General features: G+C 40.7%; 1 protein-coding gene across 2 annotated transcripts in view; it reads right to left on the bottom strand.

Annotated features, from left to right (window-relative positions):
- Positions 1–8616: 8616 nt before the first annotated feature.
- The window catches only part of ZNF462 (zinc finger protein 462), a 51628-nt gene continuing 45190 nt past the window's right edge, over positions 8617–15054 (bottom strand). Inside the window, exons 11-12 of one of the 2 annotated variants that reach the window (XM_074166365.1) lie at positions 10646–10760; positions 8617–9545 (exon numbers count right to left, since the gene is read on the bottom strand). In XM_074166365.1, coding sequence (XP_074022466.1) covers positions 9344–9545; positions 10646–10760 — 317 coding nt within the window. In that variant the 3' untranslated portion in view covers positions 8617–9343. The remainder of the gene's footprint in view (positions 9546–10645; positions 10761–15054) is intronic. The other variant, XM_074166366.1, reaches the window with a different exon arrangement.

Here is a 15054-nt window from a genome sequence, read left to right as displayed (position 1 = left end):
CCTAATGTCCAGGTTTGAGATACTGAAGTTATCTTGATAAAAAGGCAAATCACCTACATATGCATAAGAACCATCCATGAAATGGAGTTCTTGTTATTTGCAGAAAGTATGACTAAAACACAGAATCAGTCAGTAAACTGTCATAAAGCAGAAACTCACCTGAAGGCTGGAGAACAGCTCGTCTGTATTACACCCTTGCCATTTCATTTGTAGGCTTTGCTAGTGTTCATATCAGGATGGAGCTCTCTGAAATTGAATCTGAACTTTTTCATTGAGAAATCTTGGAGGCTCATCTTATTCAAGGTTCCCTTTTTGCATGAAAATCAAAATTACGACCTCTTCCCTGAACAGATTAACCATCTGTGAGCACAGCCCTTTTCCATTGCTGACTGATGGCAGTACCTGATCATGCTTCTACTTGAATGCAGTGTGTGAAATCACAGTTTGCTCTCCAGGGTGACACTGAGGAGGAGGTCTACTTTTTTTTTCCCAAGCAAAGACCAAAAGATGTGCAACAAATAACTGAAGTTCTCTGCTCCGGGTCAATGGAGACTTCCCATGAAAAGCGACTCTTCCATGTCTGCAATCAGAAAGAAGTGCCAGGAGAACCCATTGGTCACCAGCACATCTACAATATGAATTCAAATACTAACTCCTGAACTCACACCTTTTTCAATGGAAAGCGTGATTTTCAGATGTTTTCAAACCCACACAGATGCCAAAGGATGCCAGCAGGCCCCCTGAGACTTAATGCATTTGCTTACTTTTGCCACCGTGTGTGTAACCGGGATAGTGGTTTGGAGAGCCTTACCCCTTATTCCACTTTTCCATCTCATTTTAAGGCTCTCCCAGACTGCACAGTGGTCCTGGGAACAGCCAACTCACTCAGGGACAATACCCATTTGATATAAATTCATGGGAAAAGAGCATCTCCTCGTCAGCTTTCCAATTAAATTACATGGAAAAAAATCTAAGTTACAGCATGAATCCCTGCAGAATGAGGTCCTAATTGATAAACACATATGTTAAATGGATTAAATAACAACATACATTTAATCTGATGATAAGAATATAATTATACTTTTGCTGCCACTGTTAGTTGAATTAATCGCACAGGCTATGATACCTACATCTGATTGCCTGTCCTTCCTGCATCTGGTGGATAGGACAGAACACCAACCAGTTCCTCAGAGAAGGATAAGGCGTGTTTAAATTCATTCACCCCCAAAAAGCTTTTTTCTGCAACTGAGATGAAAAAGCACACATCCTGTTTACACCTCCACTCCAGAACAGACTAAAGACTGATGAAGGCAAGCACAAAGATACTCTTCTGATCACCAGATGGATTATGTCTGGTCCCAACCGAAGCCTAGCAGACAACTCTGTTTTCTTGCCTGGCTGTATGCTCCTTCCTTCCAGGCAGGGACAGTGTCTGTATAGTCTCAGTCGCGCATGCACATGAGCCTGGGCTTCCTCCAGTACCCACAACCACGATAATGTTCTCAGTCTCCTAAATACAATAACCCAACTCCTACCAGCTCCAGCATGGCCAGAGTTTGGTGATACAGAAGCAGCTAAGCAGGTAGAGGGGAAGCAAACCTCATTTTCTAGCCTGTTTTCCAAGATGAGGCTCCTGTAGTATAGCAAGAAATACCCTGCAGCTGCAGCAAGATGGCTCAAAGACCTTACTTCTCTCTGCAAGCAACATGCTTTCAGTGCTTTATATTTGTTTGCCTATGAGAAACCAAATCCATTCTACTTCTGAACGACTATTTTTACCTAAATCATGTGGTTTCAACACATACCTGAGGTACTGAAGAGTCTAAGCAGAGGAAAACATGTTCTCTGGCAATAACACATCAAAGACTCATTGCTTTACAGAGCTTGCCTTCTAATTATCTACTGGTTCACACAGACCAAAACTACCGCTCCTTTTACTGCAGCATCTCTGCTAGAAATCTTTGGTGACTTCAGTCTGAATGATTCCACAAAGACTTGAAGCATCATTTGGCCCAGTAGCTTAATATGATTTCCTTCACTTGCAGAGAAAAGTTAAAATTTCAGTCCAACATTTTCAACACAAGCTGAATTAATTTGAGGCATAGCTGGTAAATATATTTCTCTCTTTAAACACTACTGAGAGCACAACAGAACAGCTGCAAAGAGACACATTTCACTTAGATTTGGAAGTCATGCATGTACAGTTGGCTAGACTGAGCTAAGCTCTTCATTAATAGAAGTGTAAACTCAATAGAGAATTCAAGAATCAAGCTGAGGCGTATTTGCTTTTACACTAACTATTCAAAGAGGCAAATTATTTGAGAAGAAGAGAAGCGTGTCTCTTCTCATTCCAGCAGCTGACTTCATTTTTTCCTAAGCATCCTAGCTGAAATGAATCAATTGGAATTCTTGACAGACTATTTTATGTACATGAAAAATGCATTTTATGAACAACATGAGAATAACAGAGATTACACAACTAACTTTTAGGAAACGTTTCTTTTAGGATAATAAAATAACTTTTTTTTTTTTAACTCAAAAATATTTTACCTGTCAATTATCATGAGAGAAAACAAGAGTTCAGTAAAATTTCAAATGGAATCAGTAGCAAAACTAGTGTAATGTATATTACTATAACATGAAGTGAATGTGAAAGAGGTAGGACTCATTCTGCTTCTGTGCATAAAGCTATTGTCAAAACTGATTAAGATGAGACTTTCATTAGGGACAGATTATTCCCAGCCTGCTCACCATGGGATTTCCTGGTTTTTCCTTCGGGAGTCAAGACACTGAACTAGGCAGGGAACAGACCTTGTCTGATCAGTTCCCACATTCTATAGAACAATATAGATCTCAAACGCAGTGCAAGAAAAGCCAATAGTGCTACCTGACACTTAGCTGCACACTCCCTCTGTTGCTACACAATGGAGTGCATTGCATGAGAAGTTATATTATTTTACTTGTTTTTCATGCCGTTTTCCTCATTTTTTTCCAAGCTGACAGAACTTTGGATTGGATTCCTCCAGTTGTAACAAGTAAGAATACTGGCTCAATCACAAAAGCAAAGCAAAAACAAACCTCCGCTACACTGACACTATTTTGTTGGGTATTGCACTTGATTTGTAGCATATTGTGGGAGTGCTGGAGAAAAGGAACACTGGGATTTATGTCAGAACTAATTAAATAGTTTGGGCCAAGATGAAACGCAGAAATACAGATTGGTATCTTCTCCTTCATGATAGCCATTTTCTACATCTAAAAGCTATTTGGTGCTGTCCACTGCTAAAGATGCATATAAATGCATAGAGAAAGTCTGACAAAAATTGCTTTGATTCTGCTGAGAGATCATTGCCTTAGGTATCTGATCTGTCACGGAGCCTACACTGAGATGGAAGGCATGCCTTTTGGTCAAAAATGATTGGACATAGGACGGACAGAAAGGCTGGTGAGAGAAGAGTCTATGAGTCGGTGAGCATGCCTTTAAAGTAGTTCATGCTTCACCAAAAACATGGGCTTGCAAAAAGTCAGAGAGACAAGCTGGAGGTAAAGAGAATGTTGAAAAAATAGGAAAATAGGAAATTGAAATAGGAAATGGGCCTGGAAGGGAGTTCTGGAGGTCTCTGGTCCAACCTCTTGCCAAAAGCAGAATTATTGACGACACTAGACCAAGTCAGTCATAGCTTTGTCTGTATGAGTCCAAAAACCACCACCAGTGAAGACAACACATGCTCATGTGTTGACCTGCCCCAGTGCTGCACCACTGTCCCAGTAGAAAAGCTATCCTGTTGTCTTACCTGAATGTCTTCTCCCTTTATAGCCACACATGCCTGTCTGATGAATCAGGCTTCCTTCTCTCCTTCTACTCTTGCAAAACACACACTGTATTTCCACACAGGTAAGTAACTGCAAATGCAGCAGGAAAGACAATGCCAGGGTCTCCAAACCTCAGTTGATCCAAGTAGGCATCAGCCTTCTTTACCAAAAAACTGGCCAGGATGCTTGCTCTTTGACTTACACCACCCATTCCCCATGTTTGGTTCACAGGTTGTTTGCACCCATATGTTTATCTGATGACAGTTGGGTACGTGACAGGTGGGAAGACAACAAAAGTTTTACAAGCTACATCCTGGAAGGACTGTAGCCTTCAAGGCTAAACCTTATGCTCCAGACTGCTCAAACTGAAGTCCCTATTTCCAGCAGTGGTTGGTGCAGAGAGGGTGTGAAATTAACCATTCTGCAAACAAAGGTTTCTCCAACATCTTAAGCCTATCTTGGACTAAAAGATTCCCTTTTCCAAAATCTGCTTAACCAGAATAATTTCCTATTCAGTACCAGACAGCTGGCTTTCATGGTGGAAAAGTACTGTGCTATCAGAAAAATATTGAAAAAAGACATCAGGGTGAGGAAGAATGGAGAAACATGGGGAAATTTTCCGTGAAATGTACCAAACATCTCCAATTGTATTTAGGTATTTGATTGAAGCCAGGAGACTGGCTTTTGCTGTTTAAGTTCACATGAAATCTTCTGCCTGGCACCATTTTCCGAGATAACAGGGACACAAGCATCAGCATTTCACGTAGCCACTATCACTTCGCAAAGAGTGGACTTTCTGCTGGAAACCCTACAGTTCCGGACCTATAATTCCTACTTACCATGACCCTGCCAATCCCCCCTGAGCCACAGGGTAACCTCAACTGCTCAACTCTTCTCCAGGGAGGTTGTGTGTTTGCATGGGAGGGAGACGGCGGTCTCCCTTCCCATAGCAACTCCTGCAAAGCCTTCACACCACTGTGAATGCGAAGGCAAGATCTTTGCATGGAGAGCATTCAGGCACTGTATCTTTAGACCAAAAGAAAACGCCAGCAGTCAGCTAGCAATAACGTGGCAAACATTTACCCAGACTTCTTAAGAAAAGGAAGGACAATGAGCCTGGGAATACAGTGTGTGCAGAACACCAGTTGTCCCACGGTACAAATGCTCCCATGTGAAGGCCCCAGCTCCTGGTTACAAGAAAGGGAGTTGTCCAGAAAGGCAGAGAAGTGCTGTGAGTAAAGGATCATGTTGGTGACTATTTCCTTCGCCTCTTCCCTCTCACCCCCTTAATATATTTCAATTCAGCACAGGAATCTCAAGGCAGGTGATTCAGTCGCATTCAGACAGAAACATAAACCTGGGAAGATGGAGGGCTTTGTTTCAGACTCGCACAATCCTGCCACTGAGGTGGATCAGATAATGCAACTGTAATACTCTAGAAATCATCTCAAGGTCTTTCATTACATCAGCTATGTAATTTTTATTAGTCTTGTTACCACTGAGCAATCCTTTCTCTTTTTAAATTGGTGGAAGCGCAGGTTCGCTTTGGGCGAGAACACACAACATGCAAATTATTTGTAGATCTCCCTCACAGGGACAAACTTTTATCAGGGCCTACTGCAATTGGACAAGGGGTAATGGTTTTAAACCTAAAGAGGGAAGATTTAGGGTAGATAGAAGAAGAAATTTTTTATGATGAGAGTAGGAAACACTGGCACAGGTTGCCCAGAGCGGTGGTAGATGCCCCATCCCTGGAAACATTCAATGTCAAGTTGGACAGGGCTCTAAGTAACCCGATCTAGTTGAAGATGACCCTGCTCATTGCAGGGAGGTTGGACTAGATGACCTTCAAAGATGCCTTCCATCCCAAACCATTCTATGGTTCTATGAACAAATGGTTTCCAGAGACCATTGAAAAAGGCAATGTCTCACAGCCCAAACCACATCCTTCTTTTTTTTTTTTTTTTTTTTTTTTTTTTTTTAAAATCTGTAAACATAGGATAAAGAGGTATTTTAATGGAGAAATATTTCAACTTGTTTGATTTGTAGGGGGAAAGGTGGAAGTGTGGAAAGCTATCAGGCGATCAAAACTTTCATAGTGTTTAACAGACATGGTGCTTAGGGACATGGTTAAGTGATGGATTTAGCAGTGCCAGGTTAACAGTTGGACTCAATGATCATAAAGGTCTTTTCCAACCTAAATGATTCTATGATTCTATCATACACATCCAGCTCCAGTACAACCAAAAAGCTACTTAAACTGGAAGCAAGATTTGGTTCAAGCATAACCAGAAAAAAAATTCTGACATCTTCTGAATCTGCATTTAAAAAATCTGTATTTAGCATAGAAAGGTTCCATGACAACACCACAAACAACATTTTAAGTTTTCAATGGAGAAAGAGGAAAAAATAATGCCTCCTGCTCCGTCTTACTGGGTGTATATTCAACTCCAATTTAGCACAGCCTCATTTCTGGATCCAGTAGGCCATCAGATATTGGAGTGTAGAGCATTCCAATTCATGAAGAGACTGAGCTGATAATCCAAATGCCAGCCTGTCTCCATCTATTTTGATGGCCTTCAAGACAGCCTGCAAAATTCCTTCATTTCTATGTTTGGGTTCAGGAGGAGTCAGCAGACCTTGGCAGTGTGCCCTTGACCTCTAATGGACGTTGGGCTGGTGGATATTCAATGCATTCTTTGGGGATGTGGTAGACCCTAGAGCCAGGGGAAGTCACACCCCATGGCACACCCTACACCTCCCCCCAACCCTGTAAATCCAAAATTCCCTGTGAAAGGAGGAAAGGGTGCAGAGGGGGGAAAAGGGGGCTTTGCTCTCTCCCAGAGCTGTCAGCTGCAGTCCCAGTCATTTGCACGGACCTATCAGCAGAACAACCAGTACAAAACTACACACACACACAAGCACAGACTCTTAAAAAGTTTTTATTAATTTTCATTGTTTTGTTTTTTTTAAAAAAAACAAACCCGTCAGTGCAACAGTTCAGTATCCCCTTCCTATCCCCCATCAGTAAGCAGTAATTTTAAAATCAGGAAATACCGAGTGCTGAAGCCAATGGGTTAGCATTTTGCTATTATTTTCCTTCTGTCAAACTCTGAAAAAGTCCTCTGTATAAATTAAACAATGAAAAAAATGTTATTTTCAATTCTATGTCATTACAGTCAACAGAATCATAACAATGCATCTAAAATGTGTGTCCACAATATATCAGGTATACATTTTTGGGAAAAGAAAAAAAGGAAAAAAAATATGACATTCTAGACTTGTTAAAAGGATAATGGTCCCGTATTTTTTATTAACAGGTTAGCAAAACAAAATCCAATGGATTACAATATTTACATGTTATTTGAAAAATAAAGTAGTGATAAAAGCATGTCACAATCATTATTTCTTTTTTTTTTTTTTCTTTTTCATTTTTGGTAACCATTACAAACACCCAATCCAGGTATGGAACTGTTTAAATACATTTGAAATGAGGCCAATTAAAAAACAAATACAGACACAAAATGTGTATTTATACTTGTCCCTCCAATGTGTTTTTTCATGACGTTCCCTCCCTACTTCAAAAAACAAAATAAAACAAAAAAAACCCCAACAAAAAATTCAAAAGAATCCCCCTAACACACAACTGATGAATCCCCAAAAGCAAAACACCATGCTTCTCAAGTAGCACTTATTCCACAAATGCAACATTTTTGCCATCAATTTTATGTGAAGCTCTCTAGGACCCCGTTTCCTCAGCAGCTTCCTATTTCCCCCCCTCCCCCTCCCACAGATCCCCCCCAAAACAAAAAAAACAAACAAAGACACATGCATTTCTAAAACTAGGTTTCAGTCAAGTACTTTCTACTTTTTGGAAAGAAACTCTTTTTTCTCTCTTTTTTTTTTTTTCTTTTTTTTTTTTCCTTTTTTTTTTTTTTTTTTTTTAAATTTTGTTCACCATCAGAACATACCATGGGCACCAGATCCTGTATTCATTGCTCAGGCAAAATTCCTGCGGAGTTTGGTAGGCTTTCCACCCAAGAAATAGTGCAGGATCAGCCACTTCGGTATGCAAGTTCCTATTCATTCTACGCTGCCCCCCTCACGCTAAAAGCTAAGGAGGAGGGGAAAAACTTAGCAACTCCACCTTGAATCGAGTAAAAGTAGTTCTCCAGGCTCAATGTCGGATGTAACTATTTCACCTCCGCTTGCAAAAAGATGTGTTAACAGACACCCCTCCCTCCCACCACACAAAAACAAAAAGAAAACACGCACACACCGCAGACGGAAGAAAAAAAGGCAGCCAATCTTAACAAAAAGTTACTGGTGTGAGACTGATAGATGTTAATATGACAAGCAACAGAAAGGTTATGAGGACCTCTGTGTTTGGCCCGCGAGCTGCATAGCTGTGCCGTAAGTTTGGTTCTTTAGTTTTGTTTTTTTTTTAAAAAAAAGTTAAAACTTCTTTGTTATCTCCATGTTTAAAATTAACAACAACAACAACAACAAACAACAACGAAATGTTCTATTCACAAGATCTAGTCTCCTTTCCCTGTCCCCCCCCTCGAAAAGAAATACTCATTTTACATGAGAAACTTAATTGTGCTGTATTTGTAACACCTCAGGCTGATAGAAAATAAACATGTGGCAAACAAAAACGCACAATCAGTCACATGAAATCTATCAAATCCTAAAATTATAACTGAATACTAACAAACAGCTTACCTGGAATAAAGGATGACAATTCACAAACAGTTATCTAGGAATTAAAGTCTCTCTCTTTTTTTTTTGTATTTTTTTTTTACTAAAATAATTAAAAAAATCACAGTATTTTAAGAAATAAAACCCACACTGGGATTTTAAGCACAATTTGTTTTCCTTTCTTTAAAACTTTTTTTCTTCCTCCATTCACCACCTTGCCCAGCAGTCTCTCTACATTTAACCACAACGACAACAGGTAGTACTGACAAATGCAGAGATCTCCCTTGGTTAATTCTGAGGTACTAGGAAACAGGTGACTGTTTTAAGCGAAGCAGTTTCTGTTTTCTTTTTGTTTTCCTTTTTTTGTTTTTTTCCTTTTTTTTTTTTTTTTTCTTTTCTAAAGCAGTTGCATTCAGTCTGGAAAAGCATTATGTATTAAAACTAGAAAAACGCACCCAAATTTGTGCGTTGAAAAGTTGTCCCCCCCAACTTCTTCCACGCTCACGATGCTTCCATTCACAATCAATCCAAGTCTCCACTGCAAAGCACGATGTGTAATGTAGGAATACGGGGAGTTGCTTCATTAGTCCAAGATGAATGTAACTTCCCATTGTCAAGATCCAGAAGAAAAGATGCAGTGATGTAATGGAGCCACTTATTCCATCACTTAAATAACTTTAATATACACACACTCACACAGGTACCAGTGCTTTGAAAATAGATCATTCAGTCCTAAAAGCAGCTTTATTTCTTCCTTCTGCCCACCCCACCCACCCACCCCACCCCATTCATCACGTTCAAGTACGCTGATTAGAATCACACCAAATGCTTATTCGTTTTTGGCCTCCGAGTTGTCTTGGAGAGGTTTGTCAGCAGCTACCATGCTGACTGCTGTTTCACTGCTGTGGGAATAGTCCACCACCATGTTTTCAATGCCTTCTTTTTCTTCTGGCAGTGTGCTAATAGTTTCTTCTACATCCTCCTTTGGCTGGCTGTCCTCACTGGTCCTGTGCTTGCTTTCGTTCAGTGCCCTGGAAAGCCGAGCAGCAGAAAACAGAAACACTTATAGTCGACAGAGAACAGTAAAGCCAATCTGCGCATACCACATGACAGAGAAAACCCCAACACTTTCTAAAAAAGTAGATGCAATCAGCCACACCACTGTCACCTCGTGCTCAAGAGGAGAGGCATCCCAGTCCCTTGTAAACAAGACTTCGAAGGTACCAAACCAAAGGCACAGTGAAAGAGTGCTTTCCCCAAAGAGTTAATGATCCAATAAAACTTTTTATAGGTTGCAACATTTCAACTACTTGTATTTATGCAGACAAGACAGAGTAAGAGAGGTAATATTTCTCATCGCATCACAGTTAACCTGCAATATTGTATTCAAATGTTTTCCACGTCAGCAACCTTGAATGAAATCTACTCTTTGAAGAAACTCTGGTCAGCAAAGATATCTCTGCTACGGATGAGATCTTCATCAAAAGACAGGAAATTGTTGTTCCAAAGATGTGTATTCTTATCTGTGATGCATATCATCCCACAGTGTGCAAACTGCTAGAGAAAGGCAAAGATCTTCACTATGAAGATGAACTAGTGAACTTCACTATGCACATTTTAGGAGGAGTTTATTCAGGTTGATTTTACTTCCCTTGAAGGTCTTAGCAATTCTCTGCACATAATTCTCCGCACTGCTACACAAGTTTAGCTGCAAGAACGCGAAAGAGATACAACAATAAATGGGAAGAAAAACCCAGTTCCTTCCTAGAACATTCCATATAATTTTCTGCCATTTTTATACTGCACTGTTGGCAGGCAAAATCAACAGTATACTCAGCTAAAGTCAATCATGGGCCAAGTGGTTTTCAGCTTGGGACAACCTTAAGTTTTAGAATCACAGTTAAACCCTACAACCTACAGCCACCCTGGGCAGCAGAGTTAAAAAGGATGAACAGGAGCTTCCCGTGCTGGGACACCTGATGACTGTATCCTAGATAGCGATAGACAGAATCGTTCTTCATAGAATTGTGTTTGCCTTCATCACATGGGGAGGTGGGGAATGGGGCGTGAGAATGCACAGAGATCTACTATTACCTTTGGCTGTTTGGCAAAGGAGTGCAAGCCAACTTACATGCCATGTCTCAGCACGTGTCGCTCCCACTCAGAGCCTTCTGTGAATGATCGGCCACAGAACTCACAGGGGAAGCGTTTCTCTGGAGCACCACTGTCAGGAAACATCATGGGATCTGGAAAAAGACAGCATAGCCCGTGAATTCAGAACTACTAGAGCAAGAAAGAACCACTGTGATCCTACTCTGATCCCCTCTGCTGCACCTTCTCATCCTTAAGAAGCAAAAGGACTTATCTATCGAATAACTGTTTGTGAAAATGCAACTCACCCAAAGCAAAGTGACACTGCAAGTAACAAATCCCATCCTAAGCCTGAAAGCATCTCTGCAAATAAGGGTAACAAGATACTACTTCCTACTATTTCAAATGAAGAGACTGTGGAGTTTTAATTCAAAACCAAAACCAAGAAGTTTAGGGCTGAAAAGGCTTGAAAGCTAAATCAAAAAAACCCACTGAAGTCCACCTATAATTTTTGCACTGGTAGTACAAATTTTAGGAAATAGAGACTTTGTATATTTAACAGGTGATCTTCATAATAAACAGATATCCATTCATCATGAAGTCTCTTGGGTTAAGTCCTGCATCTTAACTGCATAGGTGTTTCATCCCATCCTAATCTTTTATACAAAGTGCTTGGGGCCTCATTTGCAGAAGTGTCAAGCATCTAGTAATAACGAGTGAAGTCACTGGCAGCTCAGGGAGCGGTATTTCTGAAAGCCAAGCTCCATGTGAACACAGCCAGCTTTAACAAAAGATGAAACATTTTCTCACAAATTAAGAAGATCACCACACAAGCCATTAAAAATAATTGCATGGACTATCTCACTTGGTTCTTTTGCTGGAAATGAGACAGCACCATCTGCTCAGAACATTAATTCCTTAGCAGGGATTATCTTAAGCAAGAAATCAACAGAATGTCTTTCTGACTCCTCCCAAACTACATAATAAAAGAAAAGGGATTTTATTCGTTTTGGTTCTGATCTCTGCTCACTTGGTTTCTTCACTCTCAGATTTATTGTGTTCAAGATCAGCCTGTGAACTTAAAATTGCCTACACATTCCCTATTATCCATATTTAAGTCCTGTAAATGTATTTTTGTGACACATTTCTCACTAGTTAGCCTTTACTGAAGTTCTATAAGGTATGGTTGTTACCGTCATTTTTTGCCTCTTGCCCCTGAAAGAAAAAACCTCACTTCGTATTTCTTACTGTCAGTGATTTAGTCTGTGGTTAAATATCACAAAGCAGGGCACTGTGTCAAGAAGGACCCCAGAAAGTAAGTGAATGCCACTAGTTCAGTTTACGTCTGGGTTTTAATACCTTATGTGTGGTACAAATTTATAAACACACCATAACACACAGACTAGTCATGGTAGAGGGAAAAATATTAATAGAGGGTTAAAGTTTTGGAGACTTTTTACCAGGGCCTTTAGTGACAGGACAAGGGGTAATGGTTTTAAATTGAAGGTTTCGATTGGACATAAGGGAGACATTTTTTAATATGAGGGTGGTGAGACACTGGAACAGGTTGCCCAGAGAAGGTATGGATGCTCCATCCCTGGAAGTCTTCTAGATCAGGTTGGATGGGGCTTTGAGCAACCTGACCTAGTGAAAGATGTTTCTGCCCATGGCAGGAGCACTGAACTATATGGTCTTTAAAAGTCCCTTCCAACCCCCAGTCTATAATTCATACTTGCAACTCCCATTAAGATTAGCAAGTAAGTGCTACTCTAGTAAGTCCATCACGTCTTCAGAAAACATTATCTTGTTCACCCTACTTCCTGGTCAGTTTTGCATGTAAGACTGAATTTGGATGGCTTCCCTTGGCTTGGAGGAGCATCAGAAGCTGCTCTTCTCTGGGGCCTGCAGAACAGAGGTAACAGACTGCACAGACACCTCTCTGTGGTTTTCCTGCATCACAGATACAAGAGCTCATGGACATTTATTTTTGTCTACTGTGGACGAATACTTCTCGATTCCAGTTTCTGCTAAGACTAAGACATAAAGGTCAGTAGAGGCAGACAGCTCTTACGGGACGCAGTCCCTACCAGGAGCACGTGTTCTTTCCATGGTGTATGCCAGACACTCTCTTTTTCCCCCTCATCTTTTTCCGTCCAGGTCAATATATTTTCTACTATCCTTCACCAGCATCCAAGCGCTCCCTTCCTTTCCCATTAAAGATACCGGTTCGGCTCTTCCTGTTCACATGGGCAACAGCCCTTCTTTCATTCACTGTCCAACAGCCGCATTTGGAGAACCAACACACTCTACTCTGCACCTTTAGTACTGCACATAGCAGCCTGAAGTCAGAGCGGAGAATTCAGACAGATGTTTGACTCACAGGAAGAAATCCTGATTCTGCCAAAGTCACAGACTTCAGAAGGTTCAGACAGCATTTGCTTCCAGATACTCGGAGCACACAGAGGCACTCTCAGCAAATCACACTTCCTGCTAACACCACAAAGGCTAGAATTGTCACTAGCACCCGAGTGGCGTACAGGATTACACAGTCTGATGTGGTTTGAAAGCTGTGACAGCATTAGCTGCTGTGACAGGCTATATTTAAAACCATAGGTCTGGTCCTCTGCTAACAGGGCAAACCATTTCTGTGTTAGAACTATCTTCTGAAAAACCATAGGGAGATGTCAGCATGCAACTCAGCATCCAACCACACCTTCAGTTCCTTCTCACTAGAACATTTTTCAAAAGTGTACCTTGCATCTTGCACCTTACAGTGGTAATCCACAACTTGTCTAAAAAAATACAGTTAGGACAACTGGATCTTTTCTAAATACCCTTGCTGCAGTAGGCATAAGGGTTTTCTGCATTTTTTACCTATTTTGATATAATATATTACAAATGGTAACAGATTAAAAAAGAATAAAAATAACAATAGTGAAACGTTGACCCTACTGGCCAGTCAGGGAAGAGCAGCGGCAAACCAAACTTGGAAATACACCTTTTTTTTTTTTAAAGTGGTCATCTGTACAACCATGCAGAAACCATTTTAGCCAGTCACAGGCAAAAACACCCACAGACACAGGTGAAAGAAGTACAAGATAAAAATTAGAATTACTAAGACACTATCCCTTGCTTAACTATTGACCACATGAAACATGGGGATAACACTTTTCTATTATCCCTGCAAATTTTAATCTCCAGCATAGAAGGTGATATTTTCACATTTTCCTCATGTAACCTAAAGCCAATTTTAACAATGAACTTCACCTTGGGCTGTTTCCCTCCCCGTGGTGCATTTACAGGGATTTGTGAGACTTGGCAGTTAGCACCTTCTTCTTGGTCTAGATACCATGGCTTCCAAGGTCACTTCAGCACCTGTGCCTGTATGTAATGCTAAGGTAATCCTCACAAGGACACCATGACTCTTCATCCCCTGCTAGCTGTGGGTCTATACAAAACATTAATCAGTCTGCTACATCTGCAGCTAAGGTGAGCTGGTCCTTTAGTCAAATCATTACACAAATTATTCTTCCAGCCATTAAGATCTGAGGGCCAAAGCTGTCCCCAAATAGACACCCAAGCATATTTCCACGAGTTACTAATGATGAACTTTGAAGTGCATATGGAACAAACATCACTTTAGTTCCTCCTCTGATTTTTCCACTGCTCTACCTGAGATCTTGTGAAGGATACTTTTCATTGAAACGTAAATGGTTTTCTATCCAACTCGTTTCCTTTCTCATTTAAATAAAAGCTATCACTAACCAAACTTGAAATGAGTGCTAGAGATAAGCACAGACTGGATTTATGCTGCAGGGACACTAAACAAAAGCCAAGATGCTGGTATCTTGCTATTAAAAGGTAAAAAGAATAATCTGAGTCCCTCTTGTTTCTGTAAACAACCTGTGAATCCAGAAAGTCCAATTTTTCAAGGTCTGAAAAGATGTAGGAAGACAGGTTTTTTGTGAACAACTCCTGAGTGAGTGTGAAAGGCGAAGATTCAGGAGGAACAAGGTAAATGTGGTGGTGTACCTTTATTTACAGTACACAGAACTTCGCTAACTGCAGCTGTCAGCATCAGGAGAGTGACAGACCCCAGGAACCTGACATTCAGACCTCACAGGACTAAAGATGTTAGAGAGTTGTGAACATCCTGCATTTGACTGATGAGCTGTGCACCAGAGCAGACTAGCAATACACAGTTTACACCAGATACTGCAATAACCTGTCTTTCATGAGGGAAGGTTGCTAGAAGGAAAGGACAAGAAATCCTTAGCTCAGTTTACAGAGAATTTACTTTTTCCCTGCTGATCTAACTTTGACCAAACCAAAAGCATTAGCAAGCACAGGGCCTAGCCTTGCTGAAGTCAGTGGGATTAGTCTTAGGAATTTAGGCACACATTTAAATACACAATAGTACAGGTGAGGCATGGACCTACCCTGACTCCA

This window comes from Numenius arquata, chromosome Z (genome assembly GCF_964106895.1).
Source record: "Numenius arquata chromosome Z, bNumArq3.hap1.1, whole genome shotgun sequence".
NCBI classification, from domain to species: domain Eukaryota; kingdom Metazoa; phylum Chordata; class Aves; order Charadriiformes; family Scolopacidae; genus Numenius; species Numenius arquata.
This window is presented reverse-complemented; position numbering and strand designations above follow the sequence as displayed.